This window comes from Solenopsis invicta, chromosome 7 (assembly GCF_016802725.1).
Source record: "Solenopsis invicta isolate M01_SB chromosome 7, UNIL_Sinv_3.0, whole genome shotgun sequence".
NCBI lineage: Eukaryota > Metazoa > Arthropoda > Insecta > Hymenoptera > Formicidae > Solenopsis > Solenopsis invicta.
Genome location: NC_052670.1, coordinates 9,730,961 through 9,755,200, shown reverse-complemented (window position 1 = coordinate 9,755,200; position 24,240 = coordinate 9,730,961). Strand labels below are relative to the sequence as shown.

General features: G+C 29.7%; 1 protein-coding gene and 1 non-coding gene across 3 annotated transcripts; one reads left to right on the top strand and one right to left on the bottom strand.

Moving 5' to 3' along the window:
* Positions 1–1,895: 1,895 nt before the first annotated feature.
* LOC105196724 lies at positions 1,896–14,208 on the bottom strand. Its single transcript, XR_005575246.1, has 7 exons — positions 13,135–14,208; positions 12,597–12,708; positions 5,628–5,772; positions 5,378–5,557; positions 2,730–2,878; positions 2,396–2,580; positions 1,896–2,294 (listed from the first exon to the last, which is right to left on the bottom strand). It is a non-coding gene; the product is annotated as a dehydrodolichyl diphosphate synthase complex subunit DHDDS (transcript).
* A 2,342-nt stretch (positions 14,209–16,550) lies between these two features.
* LOC105198237 (15-hydroxyprostaglandin dehydrogenase [NAD(+)]-like) lies at positions 16,551–22,276 on the top strand. 2 transcript variants are annotated; one of them, XR_005575193.1, is made up of 3 exons: positions 16,551–16,895; positions 20,965–22,012; positions 22,095–22,276. XR_005575193.1 is itself a non-coding variant. In XM_039451711.1 (2 exons), the coding sequence occupies exon 2, from the start codon at positions 21,011–21,013 to the stop codon at positions 21,815–21,817; it is 807 nt and encodes a 268-aa protein (XP_039307645.1). In that variant the 5' UTR covers positions 16,551–16,895; positions 20,965–21,010; the 3' UTR covers positions 21,818–22,061. The 2 variants fall into 2 exon arrangements, 1 of the variants encoding a protein (XP_039307645.1); XM_039451711.1 differs by lacking the exon at positions 22,095–22,276 and having other exon boundaries at positions 20,965–22,061.
* The last annotated feature ends 1,964 nt before the right edge of the window (positions 22,277–24,240 follow it).

Genomic DNA, 24,240 nt, shown 5'->3' with positions numbered 1-24,240 from the left:
TAGGGCCGTAACATGGCACGTTGTCTCATAGATTATATGATTTTATTTCTTATTGTTATTATTTTATATAATTTTATTTGATTATTTAATCTCATTACAGATAATTTTACACGAAGACTTCGTAAAGATCTTAAAGTGATTTCGGAGATATTGTCCCACGATTATATCAAGTGGTTACCCTCTCGAATACCTTCTTTTTACTAAATGTGATACTTCATTGAGCTTGTATCTGAATGCACATGCGCGAGAAAGCGTCCCTGATAGCAACACTGTATGTCCGTAGCAGCTACGGGAAAAAAGGTATACGACCTAGAGAAAGCGTCACACGAAAATCGACGGCATGGCCTCTCTCAGGTTTCTCTCTGGTACCGGCGAGCATAACGTTATGTGACGTTTAAAATGGCATACAAATTTAGAAACCAAAATCATGTAACGCTCCGTAGTCCGCATGAAACACTATCGCTTTTTATAAGACTTTTACCAGAGAGAAACCTGAGAGAGGCCATGCCGTCGATTTTCGTGTGACGCTTTCTCTAGGTCGTACAGTGGCACCAATGGATCCACATTTTCAGTCGGCGGAACTATATGGCTGGATCCACCTTTTTTCCCGCTCGATTGGTGTATGTCCGTAGCAGCTACGGGAAAAAAGGTATACGACCTAGAGAAAGCGTTACACGAAAATCGACGGCATGGCCTCTCTCAGGTTTCTCTCTGGTACCGGCGAGCATAACGTTATGTGACGTTTAAAATGGCATACAAATTTAGAAGCCAAAATCATGTAACGCTCCGTAGTCCGCATGAAACACTATCGCTTTTTATAAGACTTTTACTCTTCGTAACGTGGGCTTTAACGCGCCGCTCGGGAGGAACCGGTTTTATGAATGGTCCCGTTTTGCATAATTAGTAATTAGCATTTGCATCTTTTTCCGCGTAATTGCATCGTTGACGGCAAAATATTTAGTATTTTTAATATTCGCGAAAAAAAAGATTCTATTGTTACACGAAATCATACAAAAATGAAACAAATTGTGTTACTGCACGAAACGCTGATGTTTATCTTACTTATGTGCTTGTATAATAAATCAGTTGTTTTAATCCAATTAATCATTGTGCGCAAAACAATTTTTTATAGTTACTCAAATATGTGTAAATCATAATTTTTTGCATCAAAACTTGGATACTATAAAATCATTAAAATGGATAGTAAAATCACTATGGAAAGCAACACAGTTCAGCGTAGCTGTCAAATAAATCATCTAAAACACGGCTTATCATTTTTATATGCTATTTCAATATAATAAATTAATTTATAATAAATTATTTATGTAGCAGTATATGCATGGTTGAGTAGTAACTAGTCAAAAAGTTAAACGTTGTGCAATTAGAAAGATAAATGTTTTACTTTTTAACTTAATTAATTTTGAATAAACAAATTTTTAACTTCAAATAGTTATTTTTTGTATTTTATGTATTTTAAAAATAACTATTTTAAAAATAACTATTTTAAAAATAGTTATTTTTAAAATACATATGAATCTTAAATCATAAACATCATTTTCCACGTTAAAAGTATTTACGTAAAAAGATTATGTAAGAAAAAGAAATTGTGAAAGGAAAAAGTAATCTTATTTAAATAATAATATTTCTTTGTTATTTCATATAAAATTGCCATTAAACTCAATTTAAAAACAAAATGTTTAATTTATTTTGGATGATTGCAATTGTTTTACTATTATAAAATAGAGTAATCTAATTTAATGTAATAATATTATTTAAAATTAACTTTTAAATTTAACTTAAGTTAATGTAATCTTAATTTAACTCTTAAACACGTAAGTGGATCTGACCCCACATGAAGCTTTGAACGCTTGCTATTTGAAGACGGAATGAGATAGGAGGTTCGGAGCAAGACGTAAAAAAAGTTTGAAATCTCCTCTTTCGATTGATATGTTTGACCAACTTTTTTGATCAACTAGAATTCGAACGTCACGGCAGCAAAGTTTTGTTAGGGCAAATGCGATCCATATAGTATGTAAGTGGAAATTTTTGTGACTATTTTACATAAAAAAACTGGACAAAATGCGTTCGAACAGGTCGGTTTGCGGATGTTACTCGCATATACTCTGTCTAAAGTTGGAATACTATAAAATGCTGTTTTACGAGAAAAGGGAGTTTTTTCTAAATACATAATACATATAATAACATTTTTGATAATAAAAGACTGCACCGAGCAAGTTCCATAAGTTGAATTCAGGCCATAAGGTATCAGTAAAGTAGAGGCAAGCGTTGGAAAGCTAAAAAAAAATTAGTAAAATTATTTAAATGCAGATCTGTTTTGATAAGTTATGAGAAGAAATATATATTTAAGTCACAAGAATAAAGTACGTTCTCTTACCTGCCACATCAAAAAGTCGCTAAGTCGACATTCTCCAGACGTACGAATCAATAACTCTGGATTTGAGGATTGGTAAGTGTACAAATAGTCAGATATTAACTCTTCGGTAATATCTTCTGGTAAGATTTCATTATGTTTTACAGCCGTTGCAATATCTGTAATTGCATGAGTAAGTTCATCCCTTGCTGCAAACATAAAAAAATATAAAAATATATATTTCTAAATTACGTATTTACGTAACATTGGAAAAAAATGTAAATTTTCATTTGCATTTAGTACAAAATATAAAAGTGAGTGCATATATAAATATGATTTACGATGATCATATACTTACACGTATAAGCGACAGCAAAATTTAAAAATGCTTTATTATTATCCTTAGTGGCAATTACAATTTGAGCCATTAATTGGTTTATATCTTCTGGGATCAAGGACAAATTTCCAAACGCACGAAAGCACACTCCAGCATTCATCAATATGTCTCTAAAATTAGGCACGTTATTTTATAAAAATAACGCGTTACATTTTGTAAAAAGTAACTCGTTAACGTTATTCGTCAGTGATTTTATAAAAGTAACTCGTTACCGTTACCGTTACTTTGAAAATAACGATTTGTTATTTTTTTGTCATTTTTTTCTAATGCTAAAGTATCAAGTTATTAGATTTTAAAATTACTTTATTTAATAATTAATATTGCATGTAGTAGTAAATATTAAAACTTTAAATTCTCTAAATTTATATACAATTGTATAGAACATAGTTTTTTTTATATTTATTTAACTTGTCTAATAATTTTTCAAATTCCTTATATTAATATCTTATTTACTTTTTACTATTTTTATACTGCACAATTTTTATAGACATTTAGATTAAACATTGTTTTTAGATTTAAACTTCGTCACATTTTACATCTCAGAAATAAATCAAAATTTTTTCAACAATATATGTGTGTGTGTGTGTGTGTGTGTGTGTGTGGGTATTCATAACGAAAGAAATTTTAAGTTTTTATACCATAGTAAATACAAAATTTGGAAAAAATTCCATACAATTTATGTAAAAAAAATATTATCAATTAATTGAATTTTCGTCAGAAAACTGTAAAATATTAAAAATAAAAAATTTAACCGATGTTTTTTTCTTACTCAAATCGTATGGAGTCTTTTAATGTAGAACAATGACAAAAAACCTATTTGTTGTGATAAAAAGACATTCTATGTACACTCAAAAACTGATTCTTTCACTAAAATTTATTACAATTACGATTCATAATCATCACATTTGAATGATTATAATTGATTATGAATGATGATTAATCAAACATTATTGATCAATATAAAAAAATTGATCAATACAAATCAATTTTAAACTAATTTAATGAGTAAGTGAATATTTAAAACCATTTTCTAATTGTATGTACATTGCGCATTATTATGATTTTGAAAATTTATTCTTCCAATTGATTTGGATAAAAATATTTGTATCCAATCAATACTCTAATGCGCGATCAGCGCGCGATCTATTGAATAAATAATAAGGAACTAAGTAATGAAAAAGTAACGGATGAATTCCGTTACTGTAAAAATGTAACGACGTTACCGTTACCGTTACAGACATAAAAAGATGATGCTCGTTACCGTAAAAAAATAACGAAAACGATAACGACGTTAAGTCTTGTGTACACCCAAGGACTTTGATTCTGTCCATGTGGAAAATTTCCAAACAGAGAAGTCGCTATCTTTCTACATACTTACATTTCATGATTAACGTAACGATCAATAAGTTCTAGTCGTTATATTAATCATGAACTGCGAGTATGTAGAAAAATGGTGACTTCTCAGTTTAAAAAATATTCTGAAGGACAGAATCAATTACCGTGGGTGTACTTCATAAAAAATAAACATTAAAAAAGTATTAAAGAAATATTGAGTACATGTTATATGAATATTTACTGAAATCATTTTCTCAAGTGAATAATTAAAAGTAAATTTATATAATGTTAAATAAACATTAAAAAATGTTAAATAAAATTATTTTTTGAAATGAATAATTCATAAAAAATAAAAACTTGAAAAATATTTCTCCTATCTTTCTCTATCTGAAAAAGTGCATGTTATTCGATATTATAAATCGATAATTGTATCTTTCTCAAAGTTTATTGTTAACGCTTTTTCGTAATGCTGATTTTGGTTCTCCCGCGCTACACACTGATCGCGAGCTACTGTTATCGCAGAGATCGCATTTTCACGTTATGTATATCCAGGGTTAATAGTAAATTTATAATTTGAAGCTTATATATAATATCGAAAGTTGTGTAACGCGCGCTTGTTTTGCTAGTATATATAAAAAAACAAAGTAAATTGAAAAAATATTAAATAAACGTTACGCAAATGTTTACTGAAATTAATTTGTATAATGAAAAATTAATGAGGAATAAATGTTTGCATAATGTTAAATAAAGATTTAAAAAATGTTAACTGAAATTATTTCGATAACAAATAATTAATGAAAACTAAATATTAACCAAACGTTAAATAAACGTTTAAAAAATGTTAATTAAAATCATTTTTTCTAACCTACAATTAATAGCAAATGAATGTTTACATAATATTAAATAAACATTTAAAAAATATTTTGTAAAATCGTTATCTCAAATGAATTATTAATGACAAATAAATATTTATAAAACGTTAATTAAAAAATGTTTAAAAAATGTTAACTGAAATCATTTTCTGAAATAACTAATTTGTGAAAAATAAATGTTTACATGATATTAAATAAACGTTTTAAAAACGTATTTTTGAGATAACAATTTTTAAAATAATTCTTCAGTAAAAAAAAATGTTAAATAAATGTTAAATAAATATTTTTTTTCCAAAACGAGTTGAGAAAAGGAATATTAAAAAAAAATAAACATTTAAAAAACATTTTTTAACTATTTCTTTCCTGCTTGGGAAGATTTAAAATTGTGCCGCATTGTAACGCTTGATTTAAAATACATATATATTTTTTAAGAGGTTGTTAAATTTCTGCCTACTGAGATCCATGAGGCCATCAAGTTCCTCTTGGCTACGATTAAAGTTGCCTATGCTGAACGCATAAACTGTGATTTCTTTAATACCAAGGTCCATGCACCAATTCAACGTTTCAATCATTTTATCAAACCTGTCACAAATAAAATATGTAACACATATACAGATTAGCATTTGCAAACTCTTTTCTCAAAGATACATACCCCTTTAAGTGTCCCTCCTTTTTTGTCATGTTTCGTTTCTGCGCGTAGCGTCTGTTACCATCCATGATGAACGCTACGTGCCTGGGAACCTTTCCGGTCTTTATGATGTTCAAAACCAAGTAGGAGAGGCCGAGGTAAGATGTTCCTGGGGTACAATGTTACGGTGATTATAATTTCAACATAAAAAAAATAGCGATATGTTCTAAGTACGTCACGAAACAACAACCGATCACGCAAGTGCGGCAACTATCTTAATATTGCAAATAGCGTTTAACTTAATTTACGCCGCGGTCTGTGCAAAGACATGCTCGTAAATCAAGTAAGTAAATATTTGTCTATCGTAATTTTTTGGTCTATTTTGCTTATTTAAGGTAGTTCCTATTATTTATTGTGTTTATGTAGATGGATAGACATTCAGAAATATGATACACTAGTGTTTATTCGTCTATTTTAATATGTAGGCAAAAAATTGTATCAAGATGTTACATGTGTCGAATGGGGCTAGTTGTTACCGTAATTTGGGGTACGCTGTTACCTTGGAAAAATTTTCCCTGTCGCATATGTGCAGTTGTCTATATCGATTCTCATTTTATTATAGGATGCGGACATATAACAAAAGACAGGAAAAGTTTTAATGGAATATACAACATTTAGTGTCAAAGAATTAAAGTGGAAGCAGAAATGAGAAAATTTTATTAAAATAAAAAATTTTTAAACTACAAAAACTTGACGCTCTTAGATATTTAAATATCTATCTAATAATCAAATGTTGTAAAGTATAATAGTAACTTAGAAAATTATTATAACTTACAATGTTACTTAAATGTTAAAGAAACTTAATCTGTAACTTACTTCTAATTGTTTTTAAAACGCATATTTTACAAGTGTTACATTTATTGCATTCGTTCTGCCAATTCTTTTCCTTGCTTTTCTTATCCAGTAGCGCCATATTTTCATAGGTAAAAAATTTTTTATTTTAATAAAATGTTCTTATTTCTGCTTTCTTTTTTAAGTTTTTAATATTTAACTTTTTATTGTTCTTCTAAAAGGTTGATTACATTTTTATTTTATCATTATTTAAATTAGGTACGTAAAAAGATTACAAAGATTATCTTAATATTGTTTTCCTAAAAAGCTGATCATTATTTTATTTTATTATTATTTAGATTAGATTTTTAAATTTATTATTTAGAAGGATCGTAAAGATCATTTCAAAGTACTGATCTCATAAATACAAATGTTTGTCACAAAAAAATGAGATAAAATATAGTTTTAAATGTGGTTTATAATTATTATAAACTCTATGATTATTAACATAATTATAATTAAATATAAATATCAGTTGTTTAGCTTTAATGTACCTGATTGTCTCGTTACCTCATTAAATATTAATTATAAATGTAATTCACGTGTTTTGATTTATTAAAAGATGTTTTCTTTTTTTCTTTAAATGACTTTATATCTTTTGGTAACAAATTACCCCAGTGCTTTTGGTAACAACTAACCCCATGAAGGGGTAAAACGTTCCTCTCTGACTCTGACACTTATAAATAACTTTGTACAAAAATCAATGATAATATACTACAATTAACCTTATAATCCTAAAATACAATAAATTTGATGATAAATCAGTCAATAGTCAAAGGAACAACAAATTATTTTACTATTTTTGATATTTTCTTAAAATCGGAACTTTTATCCCCGGTCTCCCCTATTGCAGCCAGTTCATGATACACTTCGTTATCCATGAAGGTGCATTATCCATAAAGGTGCGTTCCGAATCTAAGGACTCTAGTAGAAGTTGTTAGAAAGTTGTTCCGAATTAGCTATTGCTAGAAACCCTCTAACTATTGCGCGCTTTGAAAGTGCTTCGAGAGTGCGTATAGATACATAAAAGCTACTGCGCTGTTCGATTGTCGGGCGGTCTTTTTATACTGAAGTGATTACGCTAACATAAGCCGCTGCTTGGCGCAATTACTTCCGCTTTGTTAGCGCGTACGCGCGTACACATTTTCGGTCGTTGCCCGATGGATTTATGGGATTGTTGATTTTGCCTCGTATTGCGAAGGTGCTTGCTAAATGGTTTTACTTTCGGGTCATGGTAATTGATTCTTGTTGCCATGCACCGTGTTATGGCTAGGCTATAACACCTTATTTGTATCCAGGGATGGGCATTATTGAATAATTTTTTATTTAAATAATAAAAAAATCACGAATAAAAATTTATTCGTTATTCGGTTATTCTTGTAAATAATAAATAAAAATGTATTTGTTATTTGACCTCTCATAAATGATGAATAAAAATTTATTCGTTACTCAGCCTCTTGCAAATAACGAATAAAAATTTTTTCGTTATTCAACCCGTTGTAAATAATGAATCAAAATTTATTTGTTATTCGGTCTCTTATAAATGACGAATAAAAATTTATTTGTTATTCAGCCACTTGTGAATTATAAATAAAATTTTATTCGTTATTCGGCCTCATATAAACGATGAATAAAAATTTATTCGTTTTTCAGCCACTTGTGAATGATGAATAAAAATTTATTCGTTATTCGGCCTCTTGTAAATAATGGATAAAGTTTATTTGTTATTCAATATTGTCGGAAAATATAATTCGATATAATTTCTTTTTTATATTTTAGCGTTACAAGCGCCTTTGTATTTATATCTAAGCGGCTCATTTCGTTGGTGTCTCGAACTCAAATAACTCACTTTTGTTTATTTCCCCGTGCGTATAGACCCCGCGATTTTCTTTTTGACACAACTGCTTATTTAAAATTTTGATTTCATTCGTTTAAAATATTAATTATTTCAATAATTATAATCGTGTCTTAAGTGTGTTTTCTTGAGCGAATACTATTCGCTAATATTCCGCAATAAACGCCTCTACAACAAATATCTTATAAATAATGAATAAAAATTTATTCGTTATTTGTTCTTTTGTAAATAATGGATAAAAATTTATTTGTTATTCAGCATCTCACAAATAATAAGTAAAAATTTATTAGTTATTCAGCCACTTGTGAATGATGAATAAAAATTTCATCATTATTTAGCTGCTTGAAAATGACGAATAAAAATTTAAACGTTATTTAGTTATTCTTAAATAATGAATATAATCACTTATTCAATACAACCTTTATTCAATACATCTTGAATAAGAAACAAAAATTTATTTTTTTATTCAATTCTCTTTGAATAACAAAATAAACAACTGAAATTATTATTATTTTTATTCTATAAATTCTGAATAACAAATAAAAGTTAATTTTTAATTTTGTTCATAACAAATAACTACCTTAGCATTAACTGAACATATATATTTTAATAATTTAAAATGATTTTGTACTAATAATTAAAAAATGTAAAGGAGCATTTGAAAAAAACGTTATTGGTTAACATAATTTCATCAATAACATAAGTTATTATATTAAATTAATCAATTTAATATAAATAGTGATATTACTAACTCTTATTCGACATGCTGTGTTACGACCGAAAATTAATTTGGCGCACATTCTGCTTGAATTCGAAGAAGTATATAAAATTACACAAATAAATATAAGCACTAAGATCTAGCTGCGACCGAAGTAAGTCTTCTTACTAACAAAATCTTAAACGTTATTTAGTCATTCTTGACTAAATTATTCTTTATTCAATACTTATTCCTTATTCAATACATTTTGAATAAGGAACAAAAATTTATTCTTTTATTCAATTTTCTTTGAATAACAAAATAGACAACTAAAATTATTATTATTTTTATTCTATAAATTCTGAATACCAAATAAAGATTAATTTATAATTTTGTTCGTAATAAATAAGTACCTCAGCATTAACTGATCATATATGTTTTAATAATTTAAAATTATTTTACTGATAATTAAAGAATGTAAAGGAGCATTTGAAAAAAAAATGTTATCGGTTAACATAGTTTTTAAAATTTTTAATATAATATATTTATTACATTTATTATGGAATTTATAGAATAAAAATAATAATAATTTCAGTTGTTTATTTCGTTATTCAAAGAGAATTGAATAGGAAAATAAATTTTTGTTCCTTATTCAAGATGTATTAAATAAAGATAAGTGCTTATTCATTATTCAAGAGTGACTAAATAACGTTTAAATTTTTATTCATCATTTTCAAGTAGCGGAATAACAAATAAATTTTTATTCATCATTTACAAAAGGCTGAATAACAAATAAATTTTTATTCATCGATCGTTAATCATTAAAAGTCAATCATGCCCATCCCTGGTATAGATAATTTCTTAGATTTTAGTCTTTGTATCTATGTACGATGAAACGGAAGTAACTGTTCATTTTTCAATATTTTGTAAACTGTTATTAACATCTAATTGCTTATCACAAATGTAAATTTATTGTCTTCAATCATTTCTAAAATTTTCTCTTTTGTTTCGATCATTCTTATCCGACGATCACCATCAGTTTCAACATAGTTTTATTAATTAGAAGAGAAGGAGGCTACTGCGGATATTACCGCTACTCCTGTTATTTTCATTATTAAGTGACGAATTCTAACAATTGCTTATAGACTTATTCGTTTGACAACTTTTTGTAGTTTTACCAGTACACTAATGCACAACAGCTAACAATTAAGTTATAAGTCATTTTTATTCTTGAACACTTCTAAACTTTTGAAGAGTATATTTCAGCACTTAATTACATATAAAATAAACATGGGTGTTTCTTCTCCTCTACTATTCCGAGATCATCTAATGCTCAAAAGATTTTCGATCGGAATGCATGCAATTTGGATAATGCTTCGCATTCAATCTTTCCGTACGCACGTTTATACAATTTGCTTCACAGTAAACTAAACATATCATTGTATTCGTTGTTATATCGGTACATTTTTTTTTCACAAAAAGTTACTTTTATGTGAAATACTTAGATGATGCGACCAGTAAAATATTCATAAAGTTTGTAATGTCTGGTGCCACCTCTGGGAAAGTTGAGATGTATCAAATACACAAATATAAAAAAATAATGAAAAAAATTGCATCTATCATGATTTCCTTTTGCGACTAAGCATATTATTGTTTAAAATTATTGTTTATAAAAAGAAAATTATTGTTTATAAAAGAAGAATGCATCATTATAATAACAACAAATACGCCGATATGTATTTAATTTATGGTAAAGCACACTGTGTAAGTATACGTGCAGCAAGATTATATGCAGTACGTTATCCAAATCGTATGCATCCTGATTGCAAAACTTTTTAACCGACTGGACCGCAGAATTCTAAATAGTAATTGTTTGATGTCGGCATCAAAAGTTGACGTAGGTCGTAATCGTCGAATAAGAACGATCGGAATGAAAAAAAGAATTGTAGAAATAATTGCTCAAGATTCTATTACTAGTATGTACACGTGTAATAAGTCACGAATCAGCTACAAAATCTTAGAAACGACCTTGATAACGACTCTCTTTTCGAGGATTTGAATTTGATTATAAAAAAGATGAAAAGATTTTACTGGCTCTTTATATAAAGAGAAGAAGGAAACTATTTATTAGATTACTTATTATTTCAAAATTATTTTTTAAAATAATTTAGGACAACTTAATGATGTCGGTTCCTTCAAATATAGTTTTCGTCTTTTGGGTGGTCTTGCAGGTTTAATTACACGTGTTGGTTCTTTGACATAAACAAGGACGTGAGACGTACTAAATCGAGAATCGGGACATAACTTTGATGTGAAATATCTATGTGTGAAGAAAATACAGATTGTCGTGATTCATTTGTTCGCGAGTGAACGGAATGTAACACTATTGTATTTCTTTATCTTTCGCCGATTAATTATTACTATATTGTAGGATGTTAAAATGTTAGCTAAGGAAAAAGAGTGAGAATGAGAGTATGAGAGTGAGAGAGAGAGAGAGAGAGAGCGAAAGAACATGTGTCGTAGAAGAAAAGCGTCGTTTGACGAAAAGGATTGCCATTGTTCGAAACATGTGTTGTTCTATGGTAGCGTCATAAAACACACAATCAATTGTATTCAAAGCGCGTAAATGTAACATCTGCGAATGGACGCACGTATGTATCAGGAAAAAGGGGTAAAGGCGAGTAGGCAGAACAAGCCAAAGGCAGAAGATTTCGAGCGATCAGAGAGAAACGATCCTACGAGTCAAGAGAGCGTTCTGTAGACACTCAACGAAATATACATATTATACTTATTATCTAAAAGCCCTTAATTGATCCCACAATATTAATGTAAGGTCATCAGCAGGTGACAGAGTTCCGAGCTGGTATCCAACGCGGTATCGCTATAAATTAAATTGTCAGTGTGTACCAGCGAGCATAACATTATGTAACGTTAAAAATGGCATACAAATTTAGAAACTGAAATATGAGATTTTTACTCTTCGCTATCGTAACGTGAGCTTTAACGCGCCGCTCGGGAAGAACCGGTTTTATGAATGGTCCAGTTTTGCATAATTAGTAGGCATCTCTTTCCGCGTAATTACATCGTTGGCGTACCGGCCAAAACATTTAGTATTTTTAATATTCGCGAAAAAAAAGATTCTATTGTCACACGAAATCATACAAAAATGAAACAAATTGTGTTATTGCGCGAAATGCTGATGTTTATCTTACTTATGTGCTCGTAAAATAGATCAGTTGTTTTAATCCAGCAATTAATCATTGTGCGCAAAAAAATTTTTTATAGTTACTCAAATAATAGTTTGTGAATAATAGTTTTTTGCATCAAAACTTGGGTATTATTAAATCATTAAAATGGATAGTAAAGTAACACAGTTCAGCGTAGCTGTCAAATAAATCATTCAAAACACGGCCTGTTAAACGTAACTTTTAAAATAGCTTAATTTTATAAACTTTTAATTTATGTAAGTTTTAAAGAAATATTAATTTAATTAATCCTGAGAATGTGCATAAACAGTAAAAATGATTCTATGTAGTTCTAATTAGCTTACCTAAAATGTATTTAAATCCCATATTCTGCAAATTGCGAAACTGATGATAAATAAATGATATTATCATTGCCAAACAATGTATTATCGTTGTTGTTACATCCGTCATTATGTTCTGTTAAAAATAAATATGCACACACCAGAAATTTTTTCTATTACAATACACGAAAAAATATAGATTAAAAAACAATAGCACATATGAAATTTTTTTGCAAATTACAAAACTGTATAAATAAATAACATCTGTAAGCAGTGTATTATCGTCATCACGATAATATCAGCTACTTTTTGATATTGTCGAATAATGTTCGCGTATATAATAGCAATTTTTTCTACTAATGTAAACGGAAAAGTAAAGATAAACAGATAACAGTGCATGTAAAAATTTTAAATGCAAAAATGCGCAGATTTTCGGCGCCTATATTCAATGCCTATTCGTCGGAGTTGTTAGCGAAGAGGAATGGGGGTTATTGATGGGCGGCCGAATCCCAGGAAAGTATTGGGAGCACTTCGCGTAGGCCAAGCCAGGTTTACTGCTTACGTAAAACATCGTCGTTGGGTTAGGGTAGGTTAGGCTTCGCGGTGAATGTTTAGTTCGATTCCGTGATCCGTCTCGAGATGAGACGCAAAAAAAAGTTGGGTTTTGCCGGTAAGTATGCCGGTCACGTCTAGGTCGGCGAGTCTCACATACCCCGCGTACCGAGCTGCCGATCGCGCGCCGAGCGCTGTGGCCTCAGGGGCGTTTCCATCTCAGAAGTATGTTGAATATATGCCCTTCTACTAAAGTACCTCAAGGGTAATGTGGAAAGCTATTGTCTAAATTCTAATTACCGTACATAGCTTTCCACATCACACATGAGGTACTATTATTGATGCGTTTTTTTTATGTGGTTTCCCAAGTAGGCCTAGTCCACTAAAAAATCAAAGAAAATAAAATATGTACTGCATAAGGGTGATGTAGAAAGCTATTGTCTAAATTCTAATTACCGTACATTATTGTTATTATAAAAATTAAGTTAAAAAAAAAATTTTTCTCGAAAGGTACGCTACTAGCGTATTTTTAACGGATGCTCCTGAGGCAGAGCGCCGCTCGCGTGATCGCGAGCTCGACCATCGGGTGGCGAGCGGTAGCGGGGGTAAAAGTGGACGTCGCTTAAGGAATCGGCCCAAAATGCGCAGATCGTTGCGAACTCTGAGTTAGATAATAGGGCTACAGTCGTCGGACATGGGGCGACCTTGGAACAACCGGACCCTAATTCCTCGGGGGCAAGCACGATAATCACTTCCATGAAATAGATCTTTTCGTGTCAGCAGGATTCCGGCAGAGCACGTTATCAATGGAAGTCTGCGTGTCCTTGAGTCCGTGTTATATAACAGGTTGACCGTGGTCAGTTGACTGATTAAAATTTACTTTTATTTTCATCCAAGGGCGCCGACTACATGAGTGCACATCTATTCGACGTCAATGCCGATGGTTGATATTAATAAGTATTTCAAATCCTTTTCAACCACTCGAAAATTTCGTTTCTATTAGATGTAGTTTTGCAAATATATAATTAACAAAAATAATTAACGTCACTATTGTCTTCTCTTATCCAGATAACATATAGTTGAAAATTGGGTCATGTAGACGTTTTTTATTAAACAGATTTTCCGAAATTTTTTCATATTTAATTTAATTATTATATTATATTGACACAAAATTACTAGTTGCATTCTTATTTAAACGAATAACAGAAAAGCTATTCCAGATGCTATTCCGCATTTGTGAAAATAGTAAAAAAGAATATTACTGTCTCCCCTCAAGCCCCTCACACCGCTTGCAGGCCACTTAAAACTGAGCTGCCCGCCTACTCTTCGAGCAGGTATCGATGTGCCGTAGGTAGTCATTTTGAAGCAATCCAATACACTTAAGGAGTGCGAATTTTAAAAAAGAAATTTTGTAACACTTTTTTTAACTCATTCTAGAAGGTACAAAGCAGTTTATAAAGAAATAAAAAAATTGATTTTTCAAAAATTCTACAGTGGTGTTACCCCTTAAAAGCTCGTTTAAATCTGAGGCGGTGCCTTTCCTTGTTAGTATTCATTTACATATTATTGCGTTAATTATTGCTACTGGTATTTATAATATATATTAAATAATGCAAAAATTTGCAACTTATTATTAATAACCATTGATAGCAAAAGAAAAAGTTTGTGAGAGATGACTGATCCGCTTCACGCGGAATTGCTCTTATTGTAAGTATTATAACAAATTATAATTATTCAGAATAATATGTCATTAGTAGTAGTATTAGAAATTTTTTGTTCAACTAATAGTATGTAACTTGAATTTATTTTGCAACTCAATAGACCATTTTATTTTTATCGAACGGCTGCTTGGCGTCGTCGATCACTTTTGTTAGGATAAGCCATCAACCAATAAATTGAAACGCTGTGACAAGCAAACGTGAGAGAGAATCCGAAAAACCAGTTGTACATTGCAACTCTCGCCTTTCATGCTCGATTCAACGCATTAGTTATAGCATGAATATTTATATTTTATCCAATGCGACAGACGAGATGCTGATGAAGATCGAATGAAAGAATGTGAAATTGAATGCGTTCACACCTAAAGTACTCCAATTTATATGCGGGAAGTTTCTCCTTGACATTCTACCTCCATGAAGTTGGCACCCGACTTTTACGAAATCGAATTTCAAAGTGTGTTTCTTGTAGGATTTTGTCTGTAGATGATTGTAGTGAACATTATTTTGTTTGTAGTTAAAAAATAAATAAGATATCGGTTTTTAAAAAACAGTAAGGACTTATTTAACAGCTACATCTCAAATGGCATCAGATTTTATTCTGAAATCGTTTGTAGTTGTTTGTAGTTGAAAAATTTTTGAATATAGTTTAAAAATAAGTATGTTATTGGTTTTTAAAAAACAGTTAGGAATTATTTTATAACTACAGCTCAAACGGCATCAAATTTCAATCTGAAATCGTTTGTAGTTGTTTGTAGTACCAAAATTTTTGTTTGCAGTTAAAAAATATGCTTATAATTGACATTTTAATAACAGCTAGATATTAATTTATAATTATATAAAAAATTACATCATATCCTCACTAAAAATCGTTTGTAGTTGTTCGTAGTTTAAGAGTTTTCGTTCGTAGTCGTTTGTAGTTCAAGAATTTTTGTTTACAGTTGGAAAATAAATATGTTATCGATTAAAAAAAAATTAGGAATTATTTAATAGGTACAGCTGTAATAACATCAAATTTCAATCTGAAATTGTTTGTAGTTGTTTATAGTTCAAAAGTATAAATATTTTTTTAAAATTTATAACATACTTGTTTTTAAACTATAAACAAAAATTCTTAAACTACAAACAACTACAAACGATTTATAACAAGGATATGATGTAATTTTTTATGATTATGAATTAATACTTAGCTGTTGTTCAAAAGTCGATTATCAATATATTTTTTAACGACAAACAAAAATTCTTAAACTACAAACAACTACAAACGATCTTAGATTGAAATTTGATGCCATTTGAGCTGTAGCTACTCTTATTGGAATTATTTTTTAACTACAGCACAAATGGCATCACACTTCTATATAAAATCGTTTGTAGTTGTTTGTAGTACCAAAATTTTTGTTTGTAGTTAAAACATATGCTTATAATTGACATTTTAATAACAGCTAGGCATTAATTTATAATTAAATAAAAAATTACATCATATCCTCACTAAAAATCGTTTGTAGTTGTTCGTAGTTTAAGAGTTTTCGTTCGTAGTCGTTTGTAGTTCAAGAATTTTTGTTTACAGTTGGAAAATAAATATATTATGGATTTTTTTTAAAAAAGTAAGGAATTATTTAATAGTTACAGCTCAAATGGCAACAAATTTCAATCTAAAATCGTTTGTAGTTGTTTGTAGTTTAAGAATTTTTGTTTGTAGTTAAAAAATATCCTGATAATTGACTTGGGGAAGACCAACTTCACGGAGGTCAACTTATGGATCCAAAACATGTTATCTCTTTTCAATTTATGCGTGAGCTGTATCCCACTCCTCGAATGAATCTATAGGACTTTTTTAATAGGAAATCTTTACGCACACATGCGTCGAACGACGAACGCCCGGCTATAAAAAGTGCAGGTGTTGGCATTCATGCAGTATTGGTCGAAACGAGTTACGCGGCAAATCATCGATTATATCTGCAGTTCAACAATTTTCAACAAAGTTTAACCAAACATTGAACGTGTCATACAATCGAGTGTCGACAAACGAAACGAGTGATTTTTGAAAAACGACAAGGTATGTATTGTGAATTTATTGTGATAATTGATTACATTTAAAATTATGTCAAATAAGTACTGGCGAGGGAAAAGGTTTTTATGTAAAAAAATAATTTACTACAATTAAAAGAGGAATTGATATAAAATTTTTCGGAACCTTTGAGCATAATGTTATATTTTGAATAATTTATAAGATAAAGTCGCTTATTATAGGATAGATTCCTAATATTTGATAATTTAAAATATTGAAGTAAGTAATATATTATTTAGTTCTTTATGTAATATTTATATAATATAATCAGTAGTGAACATAATAATAATTTTTATTAATATTTTATTAATTAAAGACATTATTAATTTTAATAATTAAAATTACTCTGTAAAGCTTGAAAGACTTAGTATATTAATCAACTTTAAATGTAGATATTAAAAAAAATTTTTAACTATAAATTTAGTCAAAATTTTAAGAATTGCGATTCTTATGATTTTAATTGTAATTTTCTAGAAAATCATTCAAGATACAGATCTCCACCAACTGATTTTTTTATATTAAAAACCCATAGCTTTTATAATCTACTTTTAAAATTATTTTCAATAATACTTGACAAAAAAAATGTCAAGTTATCCCTTCCCATAAAGAAAAAATCTAACATTTATGTAAATCTAACACTTATGTACGAAATTTCAATTCTTTCTAAAAAAAAGCCAATTTTACAACAAAAATGATATATATTAATCTAGTTTCATAAAAATATATAGGTATTCAGAAGTTAAGTTGAAGAAACTAATTATTTTAATATCATTACATACGTTTCTTGTTTTGACATAAACATTAATCATTATTTCTTAATTTTTATTTTTGGGCTTATTTCTGACTTATTTTCATATATTTTAAACTGTCAAACATCAAATTTTATCAAAATTTTATTAAAAATAAGAATTAATTTTTACAACTGAAAATAAAAATAAAAGATATAATAGATAAATTTAAAGTTCTTCGTAAGACTTGAAATAAAACAAAAGACTGCCATCAATTTCTTGAATTAAAATAGTTTTGGGAGAGATAAGATCTTTATTTTCTAACAAAGTAATCATAATAACAAGAACGGATTCATTTAAAATATGCGTACGTAAATGATTGAAAAAAAATATTATCTAAATTTTCTATGTAAATTTCAAACAATTGGTTTGGAACACATAATCCGCCATACATATTTTCTTCAGTAGGTTTTGTTGCTCTAAATAATGTATAATATCTGTTATTATTAAAATTATCAATGTCTGTGACAAAATTTTCACATGTATCACAGGAATGTTGCTTCAAAAACTTTTTGACATAAGATAATCGCAAATATAATAAAATGCATTTTCCTCAACTATGTTCTTTTGTCGATAATCATCGAGATAATCATCAATCGATGGTCATCAATGTGAACAGGTATTGCTTTTTGCAATGATGTATTTTGCATAAACACTTCATATATAAGCTCTTTCATTCTAGTCATCAAATCTGTTTCCGATTCCTCAACAACTAAGGTACAATTTTCTATCTAAATTGAACATGATTGGAAGTAAATAATTTTCTAAAAGATTAATAAAATTGCAAACTGGAGTTGGATTAAATGCATTACCTGATAACTTTCTAATACTTCCAAATGTTTGACTATATCTTGATAACGCCTCATTAATAAAAATTGAAGGCTTGTATTAATTTTCTTAAAATATTCCCACATTTGATTTAAGCTATTTATGTTTTGATTCCAGCATTTAAATACATTAACTTTTCTTGTAATATCTTTGTCATCTTTTGTAAGAATTGTAAGACTGCTAAAAATGTTTGTAATGATTTTAAAAATTCCAATTATTTTTCTGAAGCGTTTTTCTATAAATTTTTCTATAAATGCGTTTCTGCTCAGTTTCTTTCCTTTAATGGATAATGAATAAAAAAATATCAAATGCAGTATCTAATTTTTTTAACAAATTCTGATGTATCTTTAGCAGATGTTGGCAAATGTGAGATTATGGTATTAATAGTAGAAGCTATAACAGAAAAACTTAAAATTTGAGCTGCATATTTCACTTTTATTCATTGAAAATTATTGGAATGGATGTGTCTTGATTTAATTTAGATAATAATTTATTTATATCTTTTTTAGAGACCCCTGACCATGACTATCGCTGTATTACATACAGTTGAAAATGTTTTATTATAACCTGTATCATAAAATCCAATTAGTATATCTATTAATCATATAAAATAAACTTGCTTTTAATGACATTGTATCAATGCAAATACAACAACTTATCTAACAAATGCACATGATTTTGAGTTCAAATTCATAGACGTTTCTCAAGTCTTAGATCTCAGATCTCAAATCTCAGATCTCAAATTTGTCTTTGTTTCGCGTATGGTAATGCAAGACAAAGACAGATTTAAGATTTGAGATCTAAGATTTGAGAAACGTCTATGAATTCGGACCTTGATCTCTCATTATCTGCGTATCCTGTGACTTGACGATTGATATGATACGGGCTACCTTCGCGTTCGCCAGTGACTTGCAATTTGAAAAACGAACTCATTTCCTTCTTGTCCATTTGAGTGTTAATAGCTTTTGCTCTGTATCATTGTAAACGCCAAAAAGATATAAATTTAAACTGTGGAAAATAAAAAAGATAAATTTAAAACAGATTATTGTAGAACTCACCTCTTTTTATTTATTTGTGGTAACCATATGGTGATGACATAAGCCGTGATTAGATGATGCACATTGCATTGTAAAATATTATTAATAGACTGCGGTTTACTTGATACTACAAATGTTTTAATGCATTTGCCAAATTTATTTCAAAGCATTTGTGGCGTCAAGTGGACATGAATGGACTGCATGCACCATGATACATTGATGATGCATTAGAAATGCCAGAAAGGAACCTGCCAGCGTCAGAGAGGAATCTAAGAGCGGCCATGCGCCATGCGGCTTTTTTTGGCTTTTTTCTTATAACGCTAAAATTCCCGGCGCACTAACGACGCACATCCATTCTGGCCGGAATATGAACTAAAATTACATTCATTTTGCGAAACTGTCGCAAAAAAAATTTTATATTGGGGGTACCCCCATTACGTGATTTTAGCACAGACTTGAACCATTTTGTGTTGCAAAATAAATGTAATTTTAGTTCATATTCCGACCTAAATGAATGTGCGTCGTTAGTGCGTCGGGAATTTTAGCGTTATAAGAAAAAGGCCGGCATGGCACCTCTCAGGTTCTTCTCTGATTTGGCTTTCAACAATTATTACATATGTTTGTTTTAGATTACGCTTGAATATTCTAACATAGGAACTTATACCAAATACTGACAGTGTGTTTTTTTTTCTTTTTTTACTTTAAATGTCTATTTTACGGCTAAAAATAAAGTCTGTAATAATTTCAATTTCTTCCATTTTCAGTCTTTTTAACACTTCTCTAATGTCTATTGGCGGCCTTAATCCTAGTTTTTTAAATTTTTTGACCATTTACGATAACAATTAAAAGTTAAAAAATTATCGTTCTTAATAATTATAACGTCCAAAAAGTTTATCTTACCATCCCCTATTTCCACTGTAAATTGTATTCTAGGATGACTCATAGAATTGTACATAGATTTCAAAATAGTAAATTGTAAATAAATTATAAATAGAATTTAAATTATAATTTATTATAATACTTTTAAGAACACAAGAATATTAATTAAAAAGCATTATTTAGTAATAACAACTTTTGTAAAATAAACAGAGCTTATAAACTTTAATAAAATATTATGTAAATGCATTTACATGAAAAATTCTTATTTAAAGATAATTACCAAAGTATATCCAAGAGATTGTTTTAAAACAGGCCATTCGTCAAATAATTTATTTACATTATCATGTAACTTTGCAATATATTCTTGTTTGAACTGTCGTGATTTACTTCAATGATTTTTCAAAATCCATGGTGTTGTATTGTATTTCAACCAAATGAGTCAAACACTTTTGTTTCTCTGAAAAATTGTTTACAATATATTTTTCATATAATATACTCATAATATTGGGATTCTGTATGTTATAGAATCATATCTTACAAGCATTTTACAAGAAGAAATCATTGAATCACAATGTACAACGTACAGAATAAAACTGCAATGATCACTGGAGCGGCTACTGGAATAGGCTACAAGTGTGCCAAAATATTGCTTCGCAATGGTGCAAAAAAGGTTGCCATAGTCGATTTATCAACATCGGAAGGTCAGAATGCGGCGGCTACCTTGGAAAATAAATTTGGAAAAGATCGTGCCGTCTTTATTGCCTGTGACGTGTCAAAGAACGATGACTTAAAAAAGACATTTGAGAAGATTGTCGATTTATTTGAAGGGCTCGACATTTTGATTAACAACGCCGGTATAGTCAATGATGTGCTTTGGAAAGAAACAATTGAAATTAATTTCAATGCGGTAGTCTATGGATCTATGTTGGCGTTTGACTATATGGGAAAACACAAAGGCGGCAAGGGCGGGGTAATTGTGAACATGTCATCCGTAGCCGGATTAGACCCAAAATCTCTTTTTCCAATATATTCCGCTACAAAGCATGCTGTTTTGAGCTTCAGCCAATCTTTGGCAAAAACATACAATAAATCTGGAGTAAGAGTCGTTGTTATGTGCCCGGGGGGTACAATAACAAAAGTAGTCGGCATAAATGTAAAAGCTAAAATGTCCGATTCTATTAAATCTACGATAGGCAATAGTTTCTACACTTCTATAACAAAAGGAGTGTTCACGATGCAAACACCCGAACATGTAGCACTTGCAATGCTAGAACTTATTCAGAAGGGTGAATCCGGAGCGGTTTGGGTCAGCGAAAATCGTCAGCCGCCATACGCCGTAGACTTTCCTCATTATTCCAAGCGATCTCGACCTATATAAAGACGGTTCGTTAAAAGAAGGAAGAGCTACCTTGCGCATGAAAATGACTTTGAAGGAAGAGAAGCAAGGTTCTGTTGCATACAGGATAAAATATTTGTCACACCACCGAACTGGTAACAAATGTGTATTTATCTCACTTACGATTGCACCCATTGCTTGTGCAACTGCATTGAAAATATTACATTCCCCATAGAGGTAAAGAACAATTATTTTAATGTAATTATTGGCTTTATATATATTTTTTTGTTTGCTAAATATATATATGCGTTGTTTCTAGGTGAATGAATTTGGCGTCAACAATGTGAAAGATTTAATACCAAATAGACGTAATATAGTCCCTCCGTAACAGAGCAGATCTCCGTAGGTCGTCCCCTGGATAAAGTGTGCTGTTAGGAATTATTGTTACAGAAGAGACCAAACTCGAATATATTAGGTCAAATGAAAATGACTGGAGCAATTCGTAAGCAATAAGTAAATTTTTCAAAATTGAGTAGAAAGATATTATTTGCTTTAACTATTTGTTTAATTACGTTTTCACGTTCTACATTATTTTTATATTTTAAATCTTCCTAGCTATAGATTAAATGCATTCTTGGAAAGCTTTTATAATATTTACTTAAACGACTAATTTCCATATTTAATAAACAAGAACTTGAACTATTGATCAATGGCTTACCTAATGTAGATATCAAGGATCTTAAAGCAAATATTGAGCATCATAAATACACTGCTACGTCTTTACAGGTACATTTTGATATTTTGTATTATGGATTGTCCAAAGTCCTTTATACAATTTATCACTGGTACGTCCAAAGTGTCGTTACAAGGTTTCGCCGCGTTGGAAGGCATGAACGGTGTACAAAAGTTCCAAATTCACAGAGAAAATAGATCAACAGACCTTTGTGTTTTTCCATATGGTCGAACGCCAACATAGATCTGCGGATTACCGCTTTGAAATTAATCTTGATTGTTTCTTCCCAGAGCACATCATTGAAAATACCGGCTTTGTTAATAAGAATGTCGAGCCCTTCAAATACATCGACAATCTTCTCAAATGTCTTCTTTAAGTCATCGGCCTTTGACATGTCGCAGGCAATAAAGACGGCACGGCCTTTTCCAAATTTATTTTCCAAGGTAACTGCCGCATTCTGATGTTGATAAATCGACGGTTTCCATCTGCAGATACTTGGTAAATATATGAAAAAATAAATTTTTTTAATACTTTCTCATATACGTGTATAAACTGAAATTAAATTGATATAAAATTACAGAGCTAAAAGTGTATTCTTTAATTGCAGTTTCAATCAACTGGATCTGCCAGTGTACATCCCTTACGAAAAAGATGCACGGGCTAGGAGTTGTGATCCATGTGGTTATTGATAATAAAGTACAAGTAATTTAAACATTTATTTAATCGGTTTCGATATTATTTACCAAAGATACAATACATAATTTATTACATTTTCAAATTTAATCCGAATACATTTATTTTCAATATCATCAAGTCGGCAACATTTAATACTGTCTGATTCTTCAACGTTATAAGAAAAATGTTGCGATAAAATGTTACCGTTTTTGCATAACACTTCGCGAAGAACTCGCATTTTATTACAAAGTAACACATTTTGTTTTTCGCCTGTAATTGTTTCAATAATACAGAAATATAATATATCTAAAATGGATTTTTGTTTTGTTATTATTGTACTTTGTTCTTCTTATTAGTCTGGAATAATTGGCCCCATGATATAGAACATTTTTATAAATAAATCGTTCAAAAGTTCTTACAGTATCTTTAATTTAATGCGTTGCCCCACTAACAATACTATACTTAGTTTTTCTGTCAAATTTAATTGCGTTTCACGCGAGGAACCAAATACTCTTAAGGTGTCTTCATATTCAATACATTTTTGGACCTTACATTCATTGATAATTTTCTAATACAACCTTTCCTTTAGTGCTACAGTTCTGGCGATTAAAAACGGTACTTCGTTTAATATAATTAAGACGGAAATAGAAGTTACAAATTTGTTCAGATACATATTGAGTACGGTTAAAAGAAGTTTGTAAAACATGATTGAAACTTTTGAAAGGAAAAGTGGACCACGCCCATAGTGCACCAAATTTTCGAACTGCTGCCGGTATATGCAATAATAAATGAATATTGTAATTCATAAAATATTCGCCGTACAATTTTTCAATATCCAGCACAAATTTTTGAATCGCAGAAGTTGCGGAAATGTACTTGTCATGAGAGATTTTTGTCTTAAAAAAAATATGTACGCTATAAACAAATAACAACCAATGTATATTTTTTGGCAATAATTCGTCCAAATAGCTTAAAGAATAATATAGCAGAAAATTCTTAAATTCGGATGCTTTCCACAATTTACGAAGAACGATCGATTGAGGTGTTCGTGTAATTT

Coding starts and splice junctions, on each gene's coding strand:
- LOC105198237 (XM_039451711.1), top strand. CDS start 21,011: ATGTACAACGTACAGAATAAAACTGCAATGATCACTGGAGCGGCTACT.